We start from the raw sequence: 23747 nt of genomic DNA, 5'->3' as shown, positions 1-23747 counted from the left end.
CTGGACAAAGATGGTGACTGCTTCACTTACTTGTGCCAGGCTTTTCCAGGATTGACCATGGAGAAGTTGAAAGTTGGCATCTTTGATGGTTCTCAGATCCGTCAGCTCATCAGAGATCCAGAGTTCAAAAACTCAATGAATGAAGTGGAACTGGAAGCGTGGAAGACATTTGTTTTGGTAGTGAAGAACTTTCTTGGCAACAATAAGGCCAGAAACTACGCAGAACTTGTCAACAACATGCTGACTGCTTTCAGAAACCTGGGCTGCAACATGAGCATCAAGATGCACTACCTATTTTCACATATGAACCGGTTTCCTGAGAACCTGGGTTCAATGAGTGACGAGCAGGGGGAGAGATTCCATCAGGACATGAAGGAGATGGAGACCAGGTATCAGGGTCGCTGGGACGCAGTCATGATGGCTGACTACTGTTGGAATCTGAAGAGAGACCTCCCTGCCGCTGAACATTCCAGGAGTTCGAAGAAACGGAAGTTCAAGCCCTGAAGTTTGAACAGTGGTGACGCAACATGCAATTTACTTGTACTTACCTTTATCAATGCCCACCATTCAGATGACAGTAATCGATGTTTCTATCATGTAATCAATAAATGTTGTTGGCAAAACATTTTTTTTCTTAAAAACATGTTTAGGATGATATGTGTTGACAAAAATCAGCTGATAATGCCACAAAAATGTAATTGATTTTGTCACAAGATCTGATTTTTTCAAATCAACTTAGCACAAAAACCTGACCTGATGGAGAGAAACGGATGCCATTTCCTGATTCAGCAGTGCCAGAATACCCTAATTCACTTGTAGAAATCTAGACAACATTCAGAAAGTAAAAAATTGTTGACCAGTGTTCTTTTTTCTTCTTTGTTCTTGTTCTTTTTTTTTTTTTTTTTTTTTTTCTTTTCTTTTTCTTGCTTTTTGTTCTTGTTTTTTTTTATTTTATTTTTATTTTTCTTTTTTTTGTTCTTGCACATCTTGCACATCTTGCAAGTTTTTGTTCTTGCACATCCATACTTTGAAGCAACTTTTGAATCTGGAAACATCTTTTGAAATTGAGGTCCAGCATGATCTGAGACTGATATGGGCAAGTTATGTTCCACAATAAATCCACTAAAGAGAAGTTCCGCTCGGGTAACATCCTCTTCCTCGCTTGTCCCTTGTTTGGTGAAATAATTCAGAAGTGTACCGGTACTCGTGCTCGAAGATCTCTCCTTTGCAATGTCTGTGTGCCGTTTGCTTCCAACGTGCTTCCGAATATCATCGCGACCTCCGTGCTCAACTGAAATATCAACGCTGCATACTGTACAATACGCATGATGAATTCCTCTTTCAGACTTTCGAATACACGGGTATTGGAGACTGTATTCGGTCTTGTACTTCTGAGACCATTTCTTGGTCTTCGTAAGCTTCTTTTCTGCCATTTCGTAATCAACATCGAGGGCTTGAAGCATCGGTAACTTCGAAGTCGATGTTCCACAGCTGCAGCGCGACTCGTAGAACTGTAGCGGCTGTTAAATTAAACACCGCACGGTGGTCGCGACCGCCGGGCTGGTACGGGGCCCAGCTGCATGCAGTGAGCGTATCGCATGCATATACACTGTGCATACATACCGCATGCACTGTATTGCACACAAACCGCATGCACTAAATCTCAGTGCATGATCGCATAAGCGAGATCCAGACCCAATGTTTCGCTGCTCCTCATTTGAATTTGCAATTTTTTACGTACAATTTGGTAGCAGCGAACGTTATGGAGTTACCACATGCTATACGTAGCAGACGATGCTTTTCATTCAATTCTCATACCAGTACATTCTGATTAGTGAACAGTGCAAAAATATCAAAATTTCGGGAGGATAAGGATAGTGATCGTAAGGGCGGGAGTTTGGGTGAATTTTCGGAAGCCTCCCGATGAAATCGGGAGGGTTGGCATTGCTGGGATGCCCAAATTTCAACTATACCTCAACCATGAGAGTACGCATCAAAAATTTCCAACACTTACAGCTCGGATAAACATACACTTTCAAAATAAATAAACAAGAAAAAGACGTCATGCAGAGCATGATGCTTGCAAAATCCACCCCCTTTCCAAAGGTTGCCACAGATACATCAAATTGTCCATTTCATAAAGATTAAATTTGACAATATTAATCAAAGCTCAGGTCAATCAGATGAAAATTGATGATTTTAGAAGTTTGACCTTGAGGTGACCTTTGACCTTTTCACCTCAAAAATAATTGGTTTTCAAATTCAGTGATGCAATATGCAAATCCTTTTCAACTTTCAAGTCAATCAGATGAAAAATGATGATTTTGGAAATGTAACCTCAAGATGACCTTTGATCTCAAAATCAATATGCTTCTCAGTTGAGACTACTTCTACAACTTGGTAAAGTTTCATGACTATCAGTTTAGAATTGTGACCGGTAGGCGATAAACAGACAGAGAGACAAACAGACAGACAGAATAACAAAATCGACTGACCAATATACTTGAAAAATCTTCGATTTTGCAAGTAATAAAACATGCACTTTCATCCATGTGTCTTGATGGTAGTTTAAACCACCTCTGCCCATCCAGCCGAAACCTTTCCTTACGATTTGGCTGTGGAGGCGCTGGCTGAGCTACCGCTTGAGGAGGGGGAGGAGGAGCAGGAGGAGCAGGAGGTCGAGCTGCATCTGCACGAGGTTGGGCAGGTCCTTGGGTACGAAGAATATCCATTCGGCATGTAGGGCAAGTCTGTTGGCGTTGAAACCAGGACCGCAGACAGCTGATAGCAGAGACAGAGGAGTGGGAGAATGTAGATGAGAGAGAGTTAGATTAGCAGGGTGTACATTGGCATAGGCTACCAATATTAAAACTAGAAGGGCACCGTTTGATGTCACAATGTTGCCAGATATGACTCCGCCCACATTATTACATCATTAAACATAATTGTACCAAGTATGATTTAAATCCCTGAACCCAGATTCAAAATATTAAATAATTCTGACTGTCAGACCATGTGTCCGATCAGGTTATGATTTAAAACATGTATTAACTATGACCACGAGAACAAAACTGTGATGTTTTACATCAATTGATGAAGTGGTTCAAGAGAAATCATTTTTTAAAGATTTTCATTCAATCCAATATGGCTGGCAGACCGACCATGTGACCTATGACATCATTAGGTAGAGAACTTTTTGGTACTCATGGATAGGCAATCACACCTGTAAAGTTTTGCCTCAATCTGTTCAGCCGTAAGATTTTTGAAGGTTTTTTACATTTAGAAAAATATATATGGCTGCCGAACCATGTGACCGATGAAGTCATCAGTTTTTTTCTCCCTATACAATTTAGCCCTAGATGACCCTCAAAAATTTTCATACTGATCGGATATAGCACTCGACGTATGCAATGATGACGTCACAACAAAGCCACCTATGACATCATCGAAAAATCACACTCGTTTCCCATGGGGAGTACTTCACAGGTGCCAAGTTTCAATTTTTCCATGGGGCGGTTTCAGAGATACAGAGGTCCAATTTTTTTCCCTTTTTCACTTGCGAGACGCGGCTCTAAGAAAGCTCGGCGTTGTTCTTCTTCTTCTTCTTCTTCTTCTTCTTCTTCTTCTTCTTCTTCTTCTTCTTCTTCTTCTTCTTCTTCTTCTTCTTCTTCTTCTTCTTCTTCTTCTTCTTCTTCTTCTTCTTCTTCTTCTTCTTCTTGTGAAGACAAAACCTTGAGGACTCGGCTCTTTTATAAACAGGATCTGGATCTCCTTAAATACTAAACACATCCTCGCATTGAGGGTGCCTTTTGAGAGCGTCTATCAGGAACTTTTAAATATACTGAACAAAAATATAAACGCACCAACCTAAATATCTAAGTCAAGATTGCCATTATGTGAAAATGGTCAAACCGATGATATGTTTGAGCAATGGTTCCTTTGTTTTGCTCAAGACAGATGTTCCTATTGAAATTGACCACTCTGAGTGTGTGGACTCACACGTTGAGTAATCCTTCCCATGAGCACCATGGGGCTTGACAGAGTGATGGTCAGTGAGCGTGACCAGGACACAAACACTCCCTATAGCTTGCCCTATAAAAGGCCTCCCCAAAATGTGGACTGGTGCCAAATGTCAACATGCCACAGATGTCACAAATCTTGAGGGAGCGCGCCATTGGCATGCTGAATGCTGGGACGTCAGTACGGGCCGTTGCAGCACACTTCGATGTCCACCACTCCACCATTAGCCGCCTGAGAACGCGCCTCAGAGAGACTGGAAGCACCGTGAACCACCCACATGCCCGGCGACCACGTGTGACCACCGCCGGTCAGGATCGTCACATGAGGCTGCAACATCTCCGGGATCGACTCCGACCGGCCACGAGGACTGCCGATGAGACTGTCGGGCTGCATAACAGGCGCATTTCAGCCCAGACGGTGCGTAACCGCTTGAGGGAGGCCAAGCTTGAGGGAGGCCAACACCCGCTAACGACTGTGTGAACTCTGACAGTGACACCTCGGTTGTGTCGGCTGTTGTAGCGCAAAGACTGTCGCCAGAATTCTCAAGGAACTCTTTGAAATTTAATGCTCAATTGTCATGGATTCTATAACCAAATTGTTGTGAAGATTTAGTATTAATGAGTTCGAGGTAAAATAATAACAATCGCTTGGTGCGTTTATATTTTTGTTCAGTATATATTCGGACATTTGCTTTAAAGTTTCGAAAAGTTCACGTTACTATTTAAAGATTATTCCATTTAAAGTATTGTAATTTCGTAAATACACTATTTTCTCGTTATGAACGACAATCGTCCAGGACCGGTCTCGCTATTGGCTCTGTCAAGGCACGTGACAAAATATCGGAAGTTGTTGTTGATGTTTTTTTTTCGTCCTCTTCTTGTTCTTGTTCTGGTGAAGACAAAACCTTTAGGACGTGGCTCTTGGACACGTTTGTCCTTGTTTCCAACATGGCTGCCACACCATTTGACCTATGATGTCGTAATCATCATTTAAACATTTTACATGAGTCGTCACCTGATGGTGAAAATTTCATGTCAATCAGATAAGTGGTTTCAGAGAAAACATAGAAAATTTGCATGGACGTACGGAAGGATGGACACAGCCCCAAAACATAATGCCTCTGGCGACTTCATCAGCGGAGGCATAAAAATAACCATCTACTTCGTTAACAACGTCGTTTCTTTATTTTACTTCCAATGACCAACACTCATTAAAGGAGTGGCATGTAAATCACACCATAGATGCAAGTGAAGGGCTAATGATGCCTGCTTCATGAGAGCTTGTTGTGGTTGGAAATTGCCTAAATTGAGAGGATCTGAATCTACATGTTAAAATGTAATTAATGTTGATCCTGAAATTCACAACACCAAGGTGGTAGGTGGTGGGTCCTTTATCTTCATTTGCATCATTTACCAGTTTCTGTGTTCCACATTTGTAGCCCAGAAGGGCAATATTTGGAATGCATATGGGCAAAAATGTTTATCTGCATATGCATTAATGCATTCACACACCTCGTGTGAAAGATGTGATTGCAGGGCAAACGCTTAGCTCCAGTGGTCATCTCTTCACGACAGATAATGCACACATTATCAGTCGACTGCAGTTCCTCTGGGGTTGCATCAGGGTATCTGTTGGGATGGCAAAACATACATATCGTTACGGTTCGCCTCCGATAGGGCCGTGAGGGGAGTTCTCAGACCCATTTGCCAGCTAATGACCCTGAAGCCGACGAAATGCGGATGATTCCAAGGCGCGACAGGTTGCTAAGCAACCACAGATGCTGTCTGAGACACTTAGTTTAGGTATCGTCCAGCGTCCCAATTCCGCTTTACCTCCATGGCCAATTAATCACCCCAGATAAAGAATGTGCTTCTTAACGCTCCTCTGCTATTAATCAAAACAGCCGAGCGATCCCGGAAATGGAACGTTGACCAAGGCTGACCACAACAAAACGGTGGGGCTGAACTCCTTGTCACTATCCGCACACTATGTTCTAACCAATGGAAGAAGAGGATCGGGCAGTTTGGAAAACGGTTTATATCGATCATAAGCTCCCAAACTTTTTGGGCCATGACCCAAAATTTTAAATTGCATTCGCCTTGCGAACTAAATAGTACCGGAGCCCACCTTGTTGGCGAAAATGCTTTCGTCATGAAAAATCCACCTCAAAACCGGTATTTGTGAGAAGTTGGCAAGCTGCTAACGTTGGAATACATCGCTGCAAGGTCAAGCGGCGTATAATCAGACAACCCATCAGAAGGCCCTCGAGACCCAAGTTCGGGAACCCGACATTGATCAACAAGGAGCACGTACTTACATCAAGCAGAGTCACATCAGAAAGCTCTTATCCCCAGCATAGAAGCCTAGTCTTAATCAGCCACTTAGTCACAGGTTCTACAACAGGTGCCTCAATCATTCCGGCAAAACGAGGTAAGGAAGAGGGACAGAGAGAAGTATAGAAAAGTTTGAGGCATAGGGTTGGCCTCTCGCTCACCCATCGCAAGCCAGCGGTCTTACGCTGGTCCCATTGAAAGAGAGGAGGAGGGGGAGAAAGAAGAGGAGGCGAGAAAATGTAATGCAAGTTGTAAGGAGATTTGCAAATGGTGAATGCATGTAGTGCTTCGAGGAAAGCGTGAAATGCGAATCAGTAAGCCAGCCCTAAAAAGGACGGCAGCTTTTTGTTGATGCTATGTGTGTTCAAAGGGAACAAATTATATTTTGGGAAAGCAAGAGACAGATAGCACAAGTCAGTGTGTCGTGGCCAGCACGTCCATATCTCCACTGCTTGGTCTGTTCACCAGTCCTCCACTGCATTGTGTTCACCAGCTCGTTCATCCTCGCAGGTTCAGTCCATTCTTGTGAATTTCCCAGACATGTCAGCAACTCTGATGTGGTCAAATCTCCAGTTATTAAGCCAAAGGAGAGGCATGGCTTGGGGAGTATGCATCCTCCTATCTGCGTTCCCGAATGATGCTTTGGTGTCTCTGAGGTCTGTCGCGTGCCGTTGGAATCCAGCCGAGCTTTGTCTTCAAATTGGCCCACCCTGCATCCAGGCGATGTTCATTGGCTGCGCCCAGGGTTCGTTGCGCTGTTCGTATCCACAACGTCGCATCAGCCTTGAGGTTGTTGTGGACATTGCCATTGGGATTCAATAAGTGTCCACAGCCCAGCAAAGCACGGTCCTTTCTGGTGGATGTTGAGCCACTTTCCCTCGTACATCACTGGCTTCGTAGTGTTTGATTGCACCGTTTTGGCTTGATTTGTGTTGTAAACAAAGCATGTTATAAGGTGTATGCATGTTGCAAAGTGTGTTTGAATGAGCTGGGGTGACGCAACAAAGATAGCGAGAGAGGAGAGAGCTTGGGAGGGAGATATGGAGATATGGAAATAGAGAGATATGGAGATAGAGAGATATGGAGATAGAGAGATATGGAGATAGAGAGATATGGAGATAGAGAGATATGGAGATAGAGAGATATGGAGATAGAGAGATATGGAGATAGAGAGATATGGAGATAGAGAGATATGGAGATAGAGAGATATGGAGATAGAGAGATATGGAGATAGGGAGATATGGAGATAGGGAGATATGGAGATAGGGAGATATGGAGATAGGGAGATATGGAGATAGGGAGATATGGAGATAGGGAGATATGGAGATAGGGAGATATGGAGATAGGGAGATATGGAGATAGGGAGATATGGAGATAGGGAGATATGGAGATAGGGAGATATGGAGATAGGGAGATATGGAGATAGGGAGATATGGAGATAGGGAGATATGGAGATAGGGAGATATGGAGATAGGGAGATATGGAGATAGGGAGATAGGGAGATAGGGAGATAGGGAGATAGGGAGATAGGGAGATAGGGAGATAGGGAGATAGGGAGATAGGGAGATAGGGAGATAGGGAGATAGGGAGATAGGGAGATAGGGAGATAGGGAGATAGGGAGATAGGGAGATAGGGAGATAGGGAGATAGGGAGATAGGGAGATAGGGAGATAGGGAGATAGGGAGATAGGGAGATAGGGAGATAGGGAGATAGGGAGATAGGGAGATAGGGAGATATGGAGATAGGGAGATATGGAGATAGGGAGATATGGAGATAGGGAGATATGGAGATAGGGAGATATGGAGATAGGGAGATATGGAGATAGGGAGATATGGAGATAGGGAGATATGGAGATAGGGAGATATGGAGATATGGAGATAGGGAGATATGGAGATAGGGAGATATGGAGATAGGAGATAGGAGATAGGGAGATAGGGAGATAGGGAGATAGGGAGATAGGGAGATATGGAGATAGGGAGATATGGAGATAGGGAGATATGGAGATAGGGAGATATGGAGATAGGGAGATATGGAGATAGGGAGATATGGAGATAGGGAGATATGGAGATAGGGAGATATGGAGATAGGGAGATATGGAGATATGGAGATAGGGAGATATGGAGATAGGGAGATATGGAGATAGGGAGATATGGAGATAGGGAGATATGGAGATAGGGAGATATGGAGATAGGGAGATATGGAGATAGGGAGATATGGAGATAGGGAGATATGGAGATAGGGAGATATGGAGATAGGGAGATATGGAGATAGGGAGATATGGAGATAGGGAGATATGGAGATAGGGAGATATGGAGATAGGGAGATAGGGAGATATGGAGATAGGGAGATATGGAGATAGGGAGATATGGAGATAGGGAGATATGGAGATAGGGAGATATGGAGATAGGGAGATATGGAGATAGGGAGATATGGAGATAGGGAGATATGGAGATAGGGAGATATGGAGATAGGGAGATATGGAGATAGGGAGATAGGGAGATAGGGAGATATGGAGATAGGGAGATATGGAGATAGGGAGATATGGAGATAGGGAGATATGGAGATAGGGAGATATGGAGATAGGGAGATATGGAGATAGGGAGATATGGAGATAGGGAGATAGGGAGATAGGGAGATAGGGAGATAGGGAGATAGGGAGATAGGGAGATATGGAGATAGGGAGATAGGGAGATATGGAGATAGGGAGATATGGAGATAGGGAGATATGGAGATAGGGAGATAGGGAGATATGGAGATAGGGAGATAGGGAGATAGGGAGATAGGGAGATATGGAGATAGGGAGATAGGGAGATAGGGAGATAGGGAGATAGGGAGATAGGGAGATAGGGAGATAGGGAGATAGGGAGATAGGGAGATAGGGAGATAGGGAGATAGGAGAGATATGGAGATAGGGAGATATGGAGATAGCGAGATATGGAGATATGGAGATAGGGAGATATGGAGATAGGGAGATATGGAGATAGGGAGATATGGAGATAGGGAGATATGGAGATAGGGAGATATGGAGATAGGGAGATATGGAGATATGGAGATAGGGAGATATGGAGATAGGGAGATATGGAGATAGGGAGATATGGAGATAGGGAGATATGGAGATAGGGAGATATGGAGATAGGGAGATAGGGAGATAGGGAGATAGGGAGATAGGGAGATAGGGAGATAGGGAGATAGGGAGATAGGGAGATAGGGAGATAGGGAGATAGGGAGATATGGGAGATAGGGAGATATGGAGATAGGGAGATATGGAGATAGGGAGATAGGGAGATAGGGAGATAGGGAGATAGGGAGATATGGAGATAGGGAGATATGGAGATAGGGAGATATGGAGATAGGGAGATAGGGAGATATGGGAGATAGGGAGATATGGGAGATAGGGAGATAGGGAGATAGGGAGATAGGGAGATAGGGAGATAGGGAGATATGGAGATATGGAGATAGGGAGATAGGGAGATAGGGAGATAGGGAAATAGGGAGATAGGCACATAGCGAGATAGGGAGATAGGGAGATATGGAGATAGGGAGATAGGGAGATATGGAGATAGGGAGATATGGAGATAGGGAGATATGGAGATAGGGAGATATGGAGATAGGGAGATATGGAGATAGGGAGATATGGAGATAGGGAGATATGGAGATAGGGAGATATGGAGATAGGGAGATATGGAGATAGGGAGATATGGAGATAGGGAGATATGGAGATAGGGAGATATGGAGATAGGGAGATATGGAGATAGGGAGATATGGAGATAGGGAGATATGGAGATAGGGAGATATGGAGATAGGGAGATATGGAGATAGGGAGATATGGAGATATGGAGATATGGAGATAGGGAGATAGGGAGATATGGAGATAGGGAGATATGGAGATATGGAGATAGGGAGATATGGAGATAGGGAGATATGGAGATAGGGAGATATGGGGATAGGAAGAAATGGGAGATAGGGAGATATGGAGATAGGGAGATATGGAGATAGGGAGATAGGGAGATAGGGAGATAGGGAGATAGGGAGATAGGGAGATAGGGAGATAGGGAGATAGGGAGATAGGGAGATAGGGAGCTAGGGAGATAGGGAGATGGGGAGATAGGGAGATAGGGAGATAGGGAGATAGGGAGATAGGGCGGTAGTGAGATAGGGCGATATGTAGATAGGGAGATAGCGAGATCGGGAGATAGGGAGATAGGGAGATAGGGAGATATGGAGATAGGGAGATATGGAGATAGGGAGATATGGAGATATGCAGATATGGAGATAGGGAGATATGGAGATAGGGAGATATGGAGATATGGAGATAGGGAGATATGGAAAAAGGGAGATAGGGAGATAGGGAGATAGGAGATATGGAGATAGGGAGATATGGAGATAGGGAGATATGGAGATAGGGAGATATGGAGATAGGGAGATATGGAGATAGAGAGATATGGAGATAGGGAGATATGGAGATAGGGAGATATGGAGATATGGAGATAGGGAGATAGGGAGATATGGGAGATAGGGAGATAGGGAGATATGGAGATAGGGAGATATGGAGATAGGGAGATATGGAGATAGGGAGATATGGGAGATAGGGAGATAGGGAGATAGGGAGATAGGGAGATAGGGAGATATGGGAGATATGGAGATAGGGAGATATGGAGATAGGGAGATATGGAGATAGGGAGATATGGAGATAGGGAGATAGGGAGATAGGGAGATAGGGAGATAGGGAGATAGGGAGATATGGGAGATAGGGAGATAGGGAGATAGGGAGATAGGGAGATAGGGAGATAGGGAGATAGGGAGATATGGAGATAGGGAGATATGGAGATAGGGAGATATGGAGATAGGGAGATATGGAGATAGGGAGATATGGAGATAGGGAGATATGGAGATAGGGAGATATGGAGATAGGGAGATATGGAGATAGGGAGATATGGAGATAGGGAGATATGGAGATAGGGAGATATGGAGATAGGGAGATATGGAGATAGGGAGATATGGAGATAGGGAGATATGGAGATAGGGAGATATGGAGATAGGGAGATATGGAGATAGGGAGATATGGAGATAGGGAGATATGGAGATAGGGAGATATGGAGATAGGGAGATATGGGGATAGGGAGATATGGAGATAGGGAGATATGGAGATAGGGAGATATGGAGATAGGGAGATATGGAGATAGGGAGATATGGAGATAGGGAGATATGGAGATAGGGAGATATGGAGATAGGGAGATATGGAGATAGGGAGATATGGAGATAGGGAGATAGGGAGATATGGAGTTAGGGAAATATGGAGATAGGGAGATATGGAGATAGGAAGATATGGAGATAGGGAGATAGGGAGATATGGAGATAGGGAGATATGGAGATAGGGAGATATGGAGATAGGGAGATATGGAGATAGGGAGATATGGAGATAGGGAGATATGGAGATAGGGAGATATGGAGATAGGGAGATATGGAGATATGGAGATAGGGAGATAGGGAGATAGGGAGATAGGGAGATAGGGAGATATGGAGATAGGGAGATATGGAGATAGGGAGATATGGAGATAGGGAGATATGGAGATAGGGAGATATGGAGATAGGGAGATATGGAGATAGGGAGATATGGAGATAGGGAGATATGGAGATAGGGAGATATGGAGATAGGGAGATATGGAGATAGGGAGATATGGAGATAGGGAGATATGGAGATAGGGAGATATGGAGATAGGGAGATATGGAGATAGGGAGATATGGAGATATGGAGATAGGGAGATATGGAGATAGGGAGATATGGAGATAGGGAGATAGGGAGATATGGAGATAGGGAGATAGGGAGATAGGGAGATAGGGAGATATGGAGATAGGGAGATAGGGAGATATGGAGATAGGGAGATATGGAGATAGGGAGATATGGAGATAGGGAGATATGGAGATAGGGAGATAGGGAGATAGGGAGATAGGAGATAGGGAGATATGGAGATATGGAGATAGGGAGATATGGAGATAGGGAGATATGGAGATAGGGAGATATGGAGATAGGGAGATATGGAGATATGGAGATAGGGAGATAGGGAGATAGGGAGATAGGGAGATAGGGAGATAGGGAGATAGGGAGATATGGAGATAGGGAGATATGGAGATAGGGAGATATGGAGATAGGGAGATATGGAGATAGGGAGATATGGAGATAGGGAGATATGGAGATAGGGAGATATGGAGATAGGGAGATATGGAGATAGGGAGATATGGAGATAGGGAGATATGGAGATAGGGAGATATGGAGATAGGGAGATATGGAGATAGGGAGATATGGAGATAGGGAGATATGGAGATAGGAGATAGGGAGATAGGGAGATAGGGAGATAGGGAGATAGGGAGATAGGGAGATAGGAGATAGGGAGATAGGGAGATAGGGAGATAGGGAGATAGGGAGATAGGGAGATAGGGAGATAGGGAGATAGGGAGATAGGAGATAGGGAGATAGGGAGATAGGGAGATAGGGAGATAGGGAGATAGGGAGATAGGGAGATAGGGAGATAGGGAGATAGGGAGATAGGGAGATATGGAGATAGGGAGATATGGAGATAGGGAGATATGGAGATAGGGAGATATGGAGATAGGGAGATATGGGAGATAGGGAGATATGGAGATAGGGAGATATGGAGATAGGGAGATATGGAGATAGGGAGATATGGAGATAGGGAGATATGGAGATAGGGAGATATGGAGATATGTAGATAGGGAGATATGGAGATATGGAGATAGGGAGATAGGGAGATAGGGAGATATGGAGATAGGGAGATATGGAGATATGGAGATAGGGAGATATGGAGATATGGAGATAGGGAGATAGGGAGATAGGGAGATATGGAGATAGGGAGATATGGAGATAGGGAGATATGGAGATAGGGAGATATGGAGATAGGGAGATATGGAGATAGGGAGATATGGAGATAGGGAGATATGGAGATAGGGAGATAGGGAGATAGGGAGATAGGGAGATAGGGAGATAGGGAGATATGGAGATAGGGAGATATGGAGATAGGGAGATATGGAGATAGGGAGATATGGAGATAGGGAGATATGGAGATATGGAGATATGGAGATATGGAGATAGGGAGATAGGGAGATAGGGAGATAGGGAGATAGGGAGATAGGGAGATAGGGAGATATGGAGATAGGGAGATATGGAGATATGGAGATAGGGAGATATGGAGATAGGGAGATATGGAGATAGGGAGATAGGGAGATAGGGAGATAGGGAGATAGGGAGATAGGGAGATATGGAGATAGGGAGATATGGAGATATGGAGATAGGGAGATATGGAGATAGGGAGATATGGAGATAGGGAGATATGGAGATAGGGAGATATGGAGATAGGGAGATATGGAGATAGGGAGATATGGAGATAGGGAGATATGGAGATAGGGAGATATGGAGATAGGGAGATAGGGAGATAGGGAGATAGGGAGATAGGGAGATAGGGAGATAGGGAGATAGGGAGATAGGAGATATGGAGATAGGGAGATATGGAGATAGGGAGATAGGGAGATAGGGAGATAGGGAGATAGGGAGATATGGGAGATAGGGAGATAGGGAGATAGGGAGATAGGGAGATAGGGAGATAGGGAGATAGGGAGATAGGGAGATAGGGAGATAGGGAGATAGGGAGATAGGGAGATAGGAGATAGGGAGATAGGGAGATAGGGAGATAGGGAGATAGGGAGATAGGGAGATAGGGAGATAGGGAAATAGGGAGATAGGGAGTTAGGGAGCTAGGGAGATAGGGCGATAGGGAATTAGGGAAATAGGGAGATAAGGAGATAGGGAGATAGGGAGATAGGGAGATAGGGAGATAGGAGATAGGGAGATAGGGAGATAGGGAGATAGGGAGATAGGGAGATAGGAGATAGGGAGATAGGGAGATAGGGAGATAGGGAGATAGGGAGATAGGGAGATAGGGAGATAGGGAGATAGGAGATAGGGAGATAGGGAGATAGGGAGATAGGGAGATAGGGAGATAGGGAGATAGGGAGATAGGGAGATAGGGAGATAGGGAGATAGGGAGATAGGGAGATAGGAGATAGGGAGATAGGGAGATAGGGAGATAGGGAGATAGGGAGATAGGGAGATAGGGAGATAGGGAGATAGGGAGATAGGGAGATAGGGAGATAGGGAGATAGGGAGATAGGGAGATAGGGAGATAGGGAGATAGGGAGATAGGGAGATAGGGAGATAGGGAGATAGGGAGATAGGGAGATAGGGAGATAGGGAGATAGGGAGATAGGGAGATAGGGAGATAGGGAGATAGGGAGATAGGGAGATAGGGAGATAGGGAGATAGGGAGATAGGGAGATAGGAGATAGGGAGATAGGGAGATAGGGAGATAGGGAGATAGGGAGATAGGGAGATAGGGAGATAGGGAGATAGGGAGATAGGGAGATAGGGAGATAGGGAGATAGGGAGATAGGGAGATAGAGATAGGGAGATAGAGATAGGGAGATAGAGATAGGGAGATAGAGATAGGGAGATAGAGATAGGGAGATAGAGATAGGGAGATAGAGATAGGGAGATAGAGATAGGGAGATAGAGATAGGGAGATAGAGATAGGGAGATGGAGATAGAGATAGAGATAGAGATAGAGATAGAGGGATAGAGAGATAGAGAGATAGAGAGATAGAGAGATAGAGGGATAGAGGGATAGAGGGATAGAGGGATAGAGGGATAGAGGGATAGAGGGATAGAGGGATAGAGGGATAGAGGGATAGAGGGATAGAGGGATAGAGGGATAGAGGGATAGAGGGATAGAGGGATAGAGGGATAGAGGGATAGAGAGATAGAGAGATAGAGAGATAGAGAGATAGAGAGATAGAGAGATAGAGAGATAGAGAGATAGAGAGATAGAGAGATAGAGAGATAGAGAGATAGAGATATAGAGATATAGAGATATAGAGATATAGAGATATAGAGATATAGAGATATAGAGATATAGAGATATAGAGATATAGAGATATAGAGATATAGAGATATAGAGATATAGAGATATAGAGATATAGAGATATAGAGAAGAAAGGGGGTCACAATAGGGGTTGAATTCTACACAAACACAACACATTTTCCCTTTCCACTGACATGAGAGGAGAGGAAATTTAGCTGCAGAATATACGATGAATATAACTACACTCGTGCTCCCTTTTGTGTTGGTATGTGCCCCCCCCGGAAAACCCTCACAATATTGTATATATGTATGTATATACATATATATATATATATATATATATATATATATATATATATATATTATATATGCTTTAAGGGTCATCTGGAGGTATGCACGCTCATCTCTAATCTGTCCAGCCTGGGTTTGAATCTCGGCCCAGCAATAAATTGTCATCCTGGTGTTTTATCAATGTGTGTGCTGTCCCTCGGAAGGATATTAAACTGGGCGTCCCATCTGCCTGCATTTGTTTGCGGACGTTAAAGATCCCATGGTGTCCTTTGTAAAGAGTGGTCAAGCTATCACCAGCACCATGAATAAATTGCAAATTCCTGCCATAACTACTGATGGGAAGGCAATGGCAAACCATCTAGCATAACCCTTGTCAAAAAACTGCTTCTGCAGCACCAAAGCTCTGGAACAGAGTATGGTAACATCGGAATACATATATACATAAAACCAAGAGGGGACATCAACAATAACTAGATATCTGCGATCACAAAACGATCACCAAGGGTAAAGCCTCCCCCATCCTGGAGGGGGCTTACCATTGGCAATCGTCCACAAATTACCTTGGCCTGTGATCCAATAGCCATATTTTTTTTGTTTTCAGACCACCATGTGACCTTGACCTTCAACATTTAGGGATAAAGTGTAAATGAAGGAAATGTGTCCCCATCTACAATCTATCCATAAAACTCAACATCATAAATATTGGAGGAACATTATTCAACCGATGATCAAATTTGAGGTGTTTTTTTGTTAATTAGGTCTCAATCCAATAAAAGTAGGTCAAAGACGTGAATCAAATATCAGGTGCCCAATAGGAGGTATGCTATTAAGTTGTAAAAACATCATGGAAGGCGAAACGGTCTGACATTCCATAATGGCAACATTGAGCGATGAATATAATAAAAATAATAAATAAATAAGCAACCAACACGTTTTGATTTTTCAGACCGCCATCTGAGCTTGACCTTTAACCCAGAGGGGTATGATTTAAATCAAGCATAAATGCACCTTGCTCAATGCAATCTAGAGAGTGCAATTTCATTCTGATCAGACAAACTTCATTCAATTTCATTCTTAGTCACGTTTGGGTGGAAAAAAAGTTTAAATCTCTATAATTGGATCATGACCTTAAAGATAAGGTTAAGGTCAAAAAAAATTGTGTAAACCCCATATACTTTTTATTCCAATTGTTGATGCAAAATTTCATTCTGAAAGTCCCTGCCAGTCCAAGATACTGCTTCGAAATTGAGAGTGTTGAGGGTGCAGAAAGAATTTTTTTTATACAAATGGTGGTTTAGTACTTCTTGGGTTTGAAGAAACTGTGGTATCATTAAAATTGTGGGCACCAATTGTAGAAACAAACCCTACAACAGCAATAAGCCTTCCACTATCCTATAGGGGGAGGCTTAATTCCATATTATTACTCCTCTTCTCTTCTTCTTCTTCTTCTTCTTCTTTCGGCTGCTCCCGTTAGGGGTCGCCACAGCGGATCATCCGTATGATCCGCATAGTGATTTGGCACATGTTTTACGCCGGATGCCCTTCCTGACGCAACCCTGGTCGCCTCTTACGACACAGGGATTCCATATTATTACTCCAAGGGTTCGATATTAGAGAGCACATAGATGGCAGTGAGTATCCTTAATAATTCAAGAAAAATTGTTCAATGGTCGCTGGTGGTAAAACAAACGAAGAAAAAAATTCCATTTTCAATTCCAGGAAAATTTTTGAAATTACAGACCAAAAAGTAGACTCACAGTGTGTTCATGTTTCTTATGGCTCTTCGGGACATGATTGCATCTGTCGCAGCTTTCTTGAATTGCCTGCAAATAAATGGTAAACTTGAGTCTCAAGAAAGGTCTCTGCTGATCTCCATGAAAAAAGGCAGCAAATATCAGATCAGATGTGCAACATTATCGTGGGGTGTAAAGCAAGCATTGCCTCTGCTCAACCATATTCAGCTATCTCTGAAAGCAGCTAGCTCCAATCTGATAGTTCCTTGTCCATAGATAGGTCTGCTGCAGGTTATATCTGAAGCCAAGGGTCAAGGAAATTGCCTTCCAGTCGCCCACAGACCCAAAGGTGGCTTTACTCTAATCATCGAGTATTCAATTGTAAAATGGTGCTCGGCACACAAGAAAATGAGGCAGAGATTTTAAAAAGATGATTGAACAACCCCAAACGTTTGTCTATGAAAACAAGTTCCACAAGTAAAAGTTACAGCACAGATGTCGAAAAATTATGGAAATAGTAAAAAAATAAAACAAGATAGGGAAAGGTGAGGATGCAAGTGTTTAGCTTTAAGGGACAAGGATTATCACACTTGGGAAAAGTATATATTTGTTGAATGGAATTCCTTGGGCATTTCCACCAAGCGCAGAGCCATAACTGTTCGGCCGAGGGCCCAAAAATTATTGCTGAAAAGCCCTAGATGCTCGGAATGCACGTAGAGCCATTTTTGGACACCACTGAGTTTAAATGCTGAAAGTAAATGACTAAAATTCAAATAAAGGTTGGATTTTACTTCTAAAATGTAAAAATTTGCTTTCACTTCAATCAAGGTTGGATAAAATGCTTCTTGCAGTCATTTACAATGTATTCAGAGTTAGCAAGATAGTAACCCACAAGCAGACACCTGCGTAACATCCGTGCAATGTATTGTACAATGTGACTTCAAGTCCTCAACTTTTACCCCTTCCCCCCCCCAACCCTCCTGCACAGAAAGTTCTCAATCCCCACCCCAAGGAAGTCTCAACCTCCCCCTCCCAACTGTCCCATCTTTGCACTCCACCCCCTCTCCAAAACGCCCAAGTCCTCACCCTCCTCCTCCTAAGCTGAAAGCATCAATCCCCTCTGTACTTCAAACCCCTCCCCACGATAACAACTCAGCCGCCACCAACTGCCCCCCCGACCAACCGACCACCATAACTCCTTAGCCGCCACCAACCCCCCCACCCCCCGCAACCGAAAGTTCTCAACACCCCTCCCCACACTTCTGAAGGATCAAACTCCTCCCAACTCTGTCCCATATCTGTCCCCAACCCCCAGCACCAACTGTCTTCCCCTCCTCCCACTCATAAAAGCAAACAGGCTTTACCACATAACAGCGGAATATTTAACACTTTCCCCTCCCCTATCATGCTATTACCGACTTCACAGAAACCCGTCATGGTCACATGTCCAACTCACAATCCCCAAAAATATGCAGAAACCCCATGGCATTTAAACTCTCATGTGACAGTGAGCAGGTCAATTGTGTCAATAAATAACCCAAACCAATTATCTTCGTCCTCATGCATATGTCATTAAAAAGTAAATAATGATGGATGTTTTCTTTCACAACGTCGCAAGATTCTCGGATGTTCTCGGACAAAGACATGGGTTTTATTATGGTCCCTGGTTGAGTTGTTTAAGATAAAATAGTCGAAAATAATAGCAAGGACCTGCATAACCTCCGTGGTGAAAGCTCCGCTTTCAGAGAGAACGCATTCCAATCAGTTCAGGAGTCAGGCAAGCAGTTCAACCAATCTAATCTCCTTTACATCATGTAAAGTATTCAAGTTATTTTTCACAAACGGCTCATATCAAAAGATGTTCAGGACACCACTGACTATTGCACTGCAAAACTTGGTGCTTATAATCAGAAAATGCACAATTTATTAGTGTCATTACCAATCTGCTGGACTATCATCTCGATATCAAAACACGTTCGCCTTAAGAATGATTACGCGAGTTTTAAAAAAGTAAATAAATGATTTGTTTCTGGTAACATGAATCTTAAACACGTTGACCGACGGTATCGAAACTTGTGGTTGTTGTTGCCTTTTATTCAGGAACAATGTTTTGGCTACATTTAGCTGTCGAGCAAGATTTGTTTGATGACCACACTGTAGTTTGACAATCCAGCAAACACCAACTACACTAGCAGCACGTGCTTTTTGCAAATTGGATAAGGCAAATATGTTGGTACCCTTCTAGCAGTAGAAAAATGGCAAAAATGGCAAAGATCACATCTTGTCACTTGGTTGAGATTTGAGTTGTGGCCAGGAGAGATGCATTACGAAGATATATAAAGATTCAGGCATGCCGACGTATCAATTCAGAAACCTCAGTAAACCACGCACGCACTCGAAGAAAAATGTGGGGTAAAGTAATTGGTTCGTATCCGTCCATCAGTCTGTCTGTTTTATCAGTTTATGATTGAGGAACAACTTATTTAAATCAAATGTGATATTTTGAACATGAATCGGAACATAGGAAGACGAGTTTGCTATTTCACAGTACTTTGCTTCTGAATTCGTCCCAACCGCACAAACACAGAGGAATGAGATTAAAAAAATAAAAAAAAAATTTTTTTACTGTCTGCCTGCCTGGCAGTCAAAGCAAAATTGAAAATATAATTCCAAACAGGAAACACTTTTTTTTTTAGGGACGTCATAAAGGACATATACAAGAGGCATGAATAACTAATGTAACGTGTTAGATAGAGTGATATAATAAACTCAGTAAAACAACTGTAAAACCTGGAATTTGTTTATTTATACGACTTTAAACCTCTTTAAACCTGTATTTAAATTTAAGTATATACTTGAACACTGTCGAACACAAATCGCCTTCATAATACTTTCAAGAACCATGCTGTTGATATATAGTGAAGCGAAGAAGATGCTAATTGACGCTGCATTCTATGGTCATCAATAAAGCCTTCGTCTCCTAAACTGAGACTCGACGTTGTCTTTTTATGGTATATATGGGTGATGTATATAACTGCTTCAGCAACACTAAACTTCCGGATTTTATTTTTAAAATGATCATTAAAATCATTATTTTATTAACATCGAATTATTAAACTTTAACAATGCATGGGGTATCGTGTTCTATGCACTCTCTAGTTAATGGACACTGCAATGGATGCCTAAAGAGGGTGGATGCGTGGCATGCGCCCACATGTTGATTAGGACCTTTGTAACAAGTGCGAGTATGGTGCATGCATTCACGTTCCACAACAGTTACGACCAAACAAAAATCATATTTTATGTAGAAGAAACTATTTAAATCGGCAAAGTACGAAGCATGATGGAAGAACAATCCTTCCCCTTCACGTTTTAGTGTTTGTCCAACGAAAATGAAGCAATCCAAAATTCCATATTCTGATTGTTAACAGACACTGAAGTGATTAATGATGAAGGTTACAACACACAAATAATACATTTATACCCAAAATGAAAGCGATTCCCAATAAGGATATGCTTGCATGCAGAAATGGAACAAGTAACTTCAGTTTGATATCATAATTAATCAACTCCCATAAACAGCAACACTCAATTGTTGTTCAAAATGAACTTTTCCCTTGAGACGCATTGCATCAACCCAATCAAATCCCCATATGGGCTTGCGTTTGAGATTTTCTCGATGATGGACAATGGAGCACAGTGATGGAAATCAAATGAATGTTTCGGAAGGTCGTTACACGATGCAAAGCAGGCCGCTTTATGACCACGTGATGAGAATAAAGCTTCCACCGAGCAAAAAGCCTTTCATCTCCGTGGTGATATAGAGGCATTCACCGAGCCGATACGCCCTTCAGGGAGAATCGTATGGACTATGTATGGACTTTGCACTGTGCATCTCCTGAAGACCACCTACAAAAGTAGCATTTTGCTTTCTGAAAAACAATGGCATGTCCACAGCAGCCACAATAGCACCTCTTTAGCGAAATCACAGTGCCTCTGTGCGTTACAGGCATTCTGTGCGTTACAGGCATTCTGTATTTTTTTTCAAAATACAAGGTTACTGTAATCCTACTCTTTGAAACATTCGCCTATATGATAAAGTTATAAACAATTTATTTTAAACCCCAGGGATGGAACCAGGAAGTGGCAGAGATCTACACTTGTACATCATAGACAATTATTGTGTGCATCATACAAATAAAAACGGTAGAATGTTATAAATATCAATACGTCTGCAACATCAGGTTGATTTATGTTGCTGATCAGTGCAATCCAAAAGGCAAGAATCATTATTACACTTTCAATAAAAATTAATGAACACAACAACATCCTTTCTAAGTTGGTTAACATGGTTAGTTGTGGATGTGTGTATACATGCCAATGAGGATGTAGCCTTTGCAATGCTAGAATGTGTATGTGCATGTCATAGTAGTGAGGGGGTTTGGATCTCTGCCAACTTCTTGCATTCATGCAATTGCTTCTGTCTAAACCAGTAATTCTTAACCTGGGGGAAATTATTTTTAGGTTGAACAATTTTCAAACTATTTTTTGCGTTGAATCCTTACTATTGCATAATTCAAACTATCCTTACTTTGTTTCTTAAACCTATCTTTGTGAGTCGGGGTTTTCATCTTTAATGACCATAAAATCTAAAGCACGAAATTAGCTTGAAGTGGAGTGTGACAGGCGTTGCGCATTCTCTAACACTGCTCCTGACATTGATGCACTGGTGAGCAAGATGCAGTTCCAGCCATCTAACTGAAGTAAATGCGCTCAGTGCATGCTTATCAATTATCCTGCTGCATTTAACGACCGAAGACATCAATAGTTTTGCCAAGTCTATTGCCATTTTTAAATGATGCTCTGCAAAAAACATTTCCCTTAATACAAATGATTTGACTAATGATGAACTTTTGCTGATTTTAAGAATGCTAATGTTAAAATAATATGACTTAATGTTATCCAATAAATTGTGTATCAATATTTTAATGAAAATATTTATTGGAATAATTTTTTTAATACATTTTCGTTTTTAAAAAATAATTTAGTGTTGATAATGTGGTGGGGGGGAAATATCATTATTCGGCAATTTCAAAGGGGGAAACAATACTAAAAAGGTGAAGAAACCCTGGTCTAAACAAACTCAAACAAAACACAAACATCAAATTCTCATCTGCTCAAAGGTACTTGCCTCATGGTCAGGTACATGGGGCGAATTGCAAAGAGTGGGAAAGTGTGGATCTTTATCATAATTGCCATGAAGGCGACGTAAAGGATCACCTTGATAAAACCTACACAGCAACAAAGACAATTAAAACAAACTTTAAATAATAGCAAAAAGAAAATGCATTTTATCACCAGTCATATTGAAAGTTGATACATTACATAGCTGTTCAAAAAATAATAATAATAATAATAAATTAAAAAACTTGGTGCAAGTACCTCCATATCTGCACAAATATTTAAGATCCTCATTTCATAATTTTGCCATTTATTAAAATGCAGTGAACTGATCCTTTCAGTGTCCAAGCAGAAGTAGAGAATGCTTGAGATGATCCACATATTTCTTATTAAACATGTACATTTCCACCCTCCATGCCCCATACCCGTGCAGAGCTCGGTGTAGAGCATGAACACAGCCTTGTTTTCCCAAGGGTTGGTGCTCCGAAGGTCAATAGAGTGCAGAATGTATTTAAACACGACAGTCAGCACCATGGTTAGAAGGATGGCATACTGCATGAACATAAACAATTATTTGTGTCAACATACTTGCTCAAACAATAAACTTCATCCATTATCCAAACAAATGAAGCTGTTCAAGTCATCTACAAATTACATATGCAGGAGGTGGTGGGGGGGTGGATAACCGAAGAAAAAGAAAGGACAAAGGAGAGGAAATGGGAAGTGGAAGGAAGGCATGAACAAGAAAGGATGTATGGATGAAAATTAAAAAAAGAGAGTACTGTATGATTATGAGGGATGAGAGAGAAAAGTAGAAGGAGAAATAAGTGAGAGGGAGGGGTGTTAGATGCAAAATGCAGCCATTTTTCATGTAATTTAAAGATTGGCAATAAGAGATGTCTAATTTTTAATTCCATAAAGTTTGAATAGTAAGGAATTTTTTTTTTTTACAGGAAGACATTCGATGAACCATACACATGCACATAAAACATCCCCAACCAACTGACTTTGTCCAATTATTAGCTTCGCCCATTCCCGAAGGTATGGGAGAGGATATTGTAATGTGTCAGGTGATGAGCCCGCACTCCGCATGCAGACAAACAAATAGCGCTCCCAGGCAACTTTCTTGAGTATTGTGGTGAGAGCACAGATTTACAAAATTGCAGAATGTAAAATCTTTACATCCAATTTAACCATAAGCTGTTTTTGAACGGATTATGTCAAAGTTATCTGTACCTAATCCTAAGTGAAGCCACTG

At 42.3% G+C, this 23747-nt stretch overlaps 1 protein-coding gene across 6 annotated transcripts in view; it reads right to left on the bottom strand.

The window, feature by feature from the left end:
* Positions 1-23747, bottom strand: part of SYVN1 (synoviolin 1) — a 105950-nt gene that overhangs the window by 51000 nt on the left and 31203 nt on the right. For all 6 annotated transcript variants that reach the window (XM_085863356.1, XM_085863327.1, XM_085863338.1 and 3 more), the window contains 5 exons: positions 22915-23041; positions 22500-22599; positions 17333-17398; positions 5532-5648; positions 2609-2781 (listed from right to left, as the gene is read on the bottom strand). In XM_085863356.1, the coding sequence (XP_085719482.1) occupies positions 2609-2781; positions 5532-5648; positions 17333-17398; positions 22500-22599; positions 22915-23041 (583 nt within the window). The remainder of the gene's footprint in view (positions 1-2608; positions 2782-5531; positions 5649-17332; positions 17399-22499; positions 22600-22914; positions 23042-23747) is intronic.

This window comes from Eptatretus burgeri, chromosome 2, assembly GCF_056783735.1.
Source record: "Eptatretus burgeri isolate ZD-2024b chromosome 2, Ebu_testis_v1, whole genome shotgun sequence".
In the NCBI taxonomy this organism is placed as follows: Eukaryota; Metazoa; Chordata; class Myxini; order Myxiniformes; family Myxinidae; genus Eptatretus; species Eptatretus burgeri.
The sequence above is the reverse complement of the archived record's forward strand: the minus strand, read 5'-3'. Positions and strand labels throughout refer to the sequence as shown.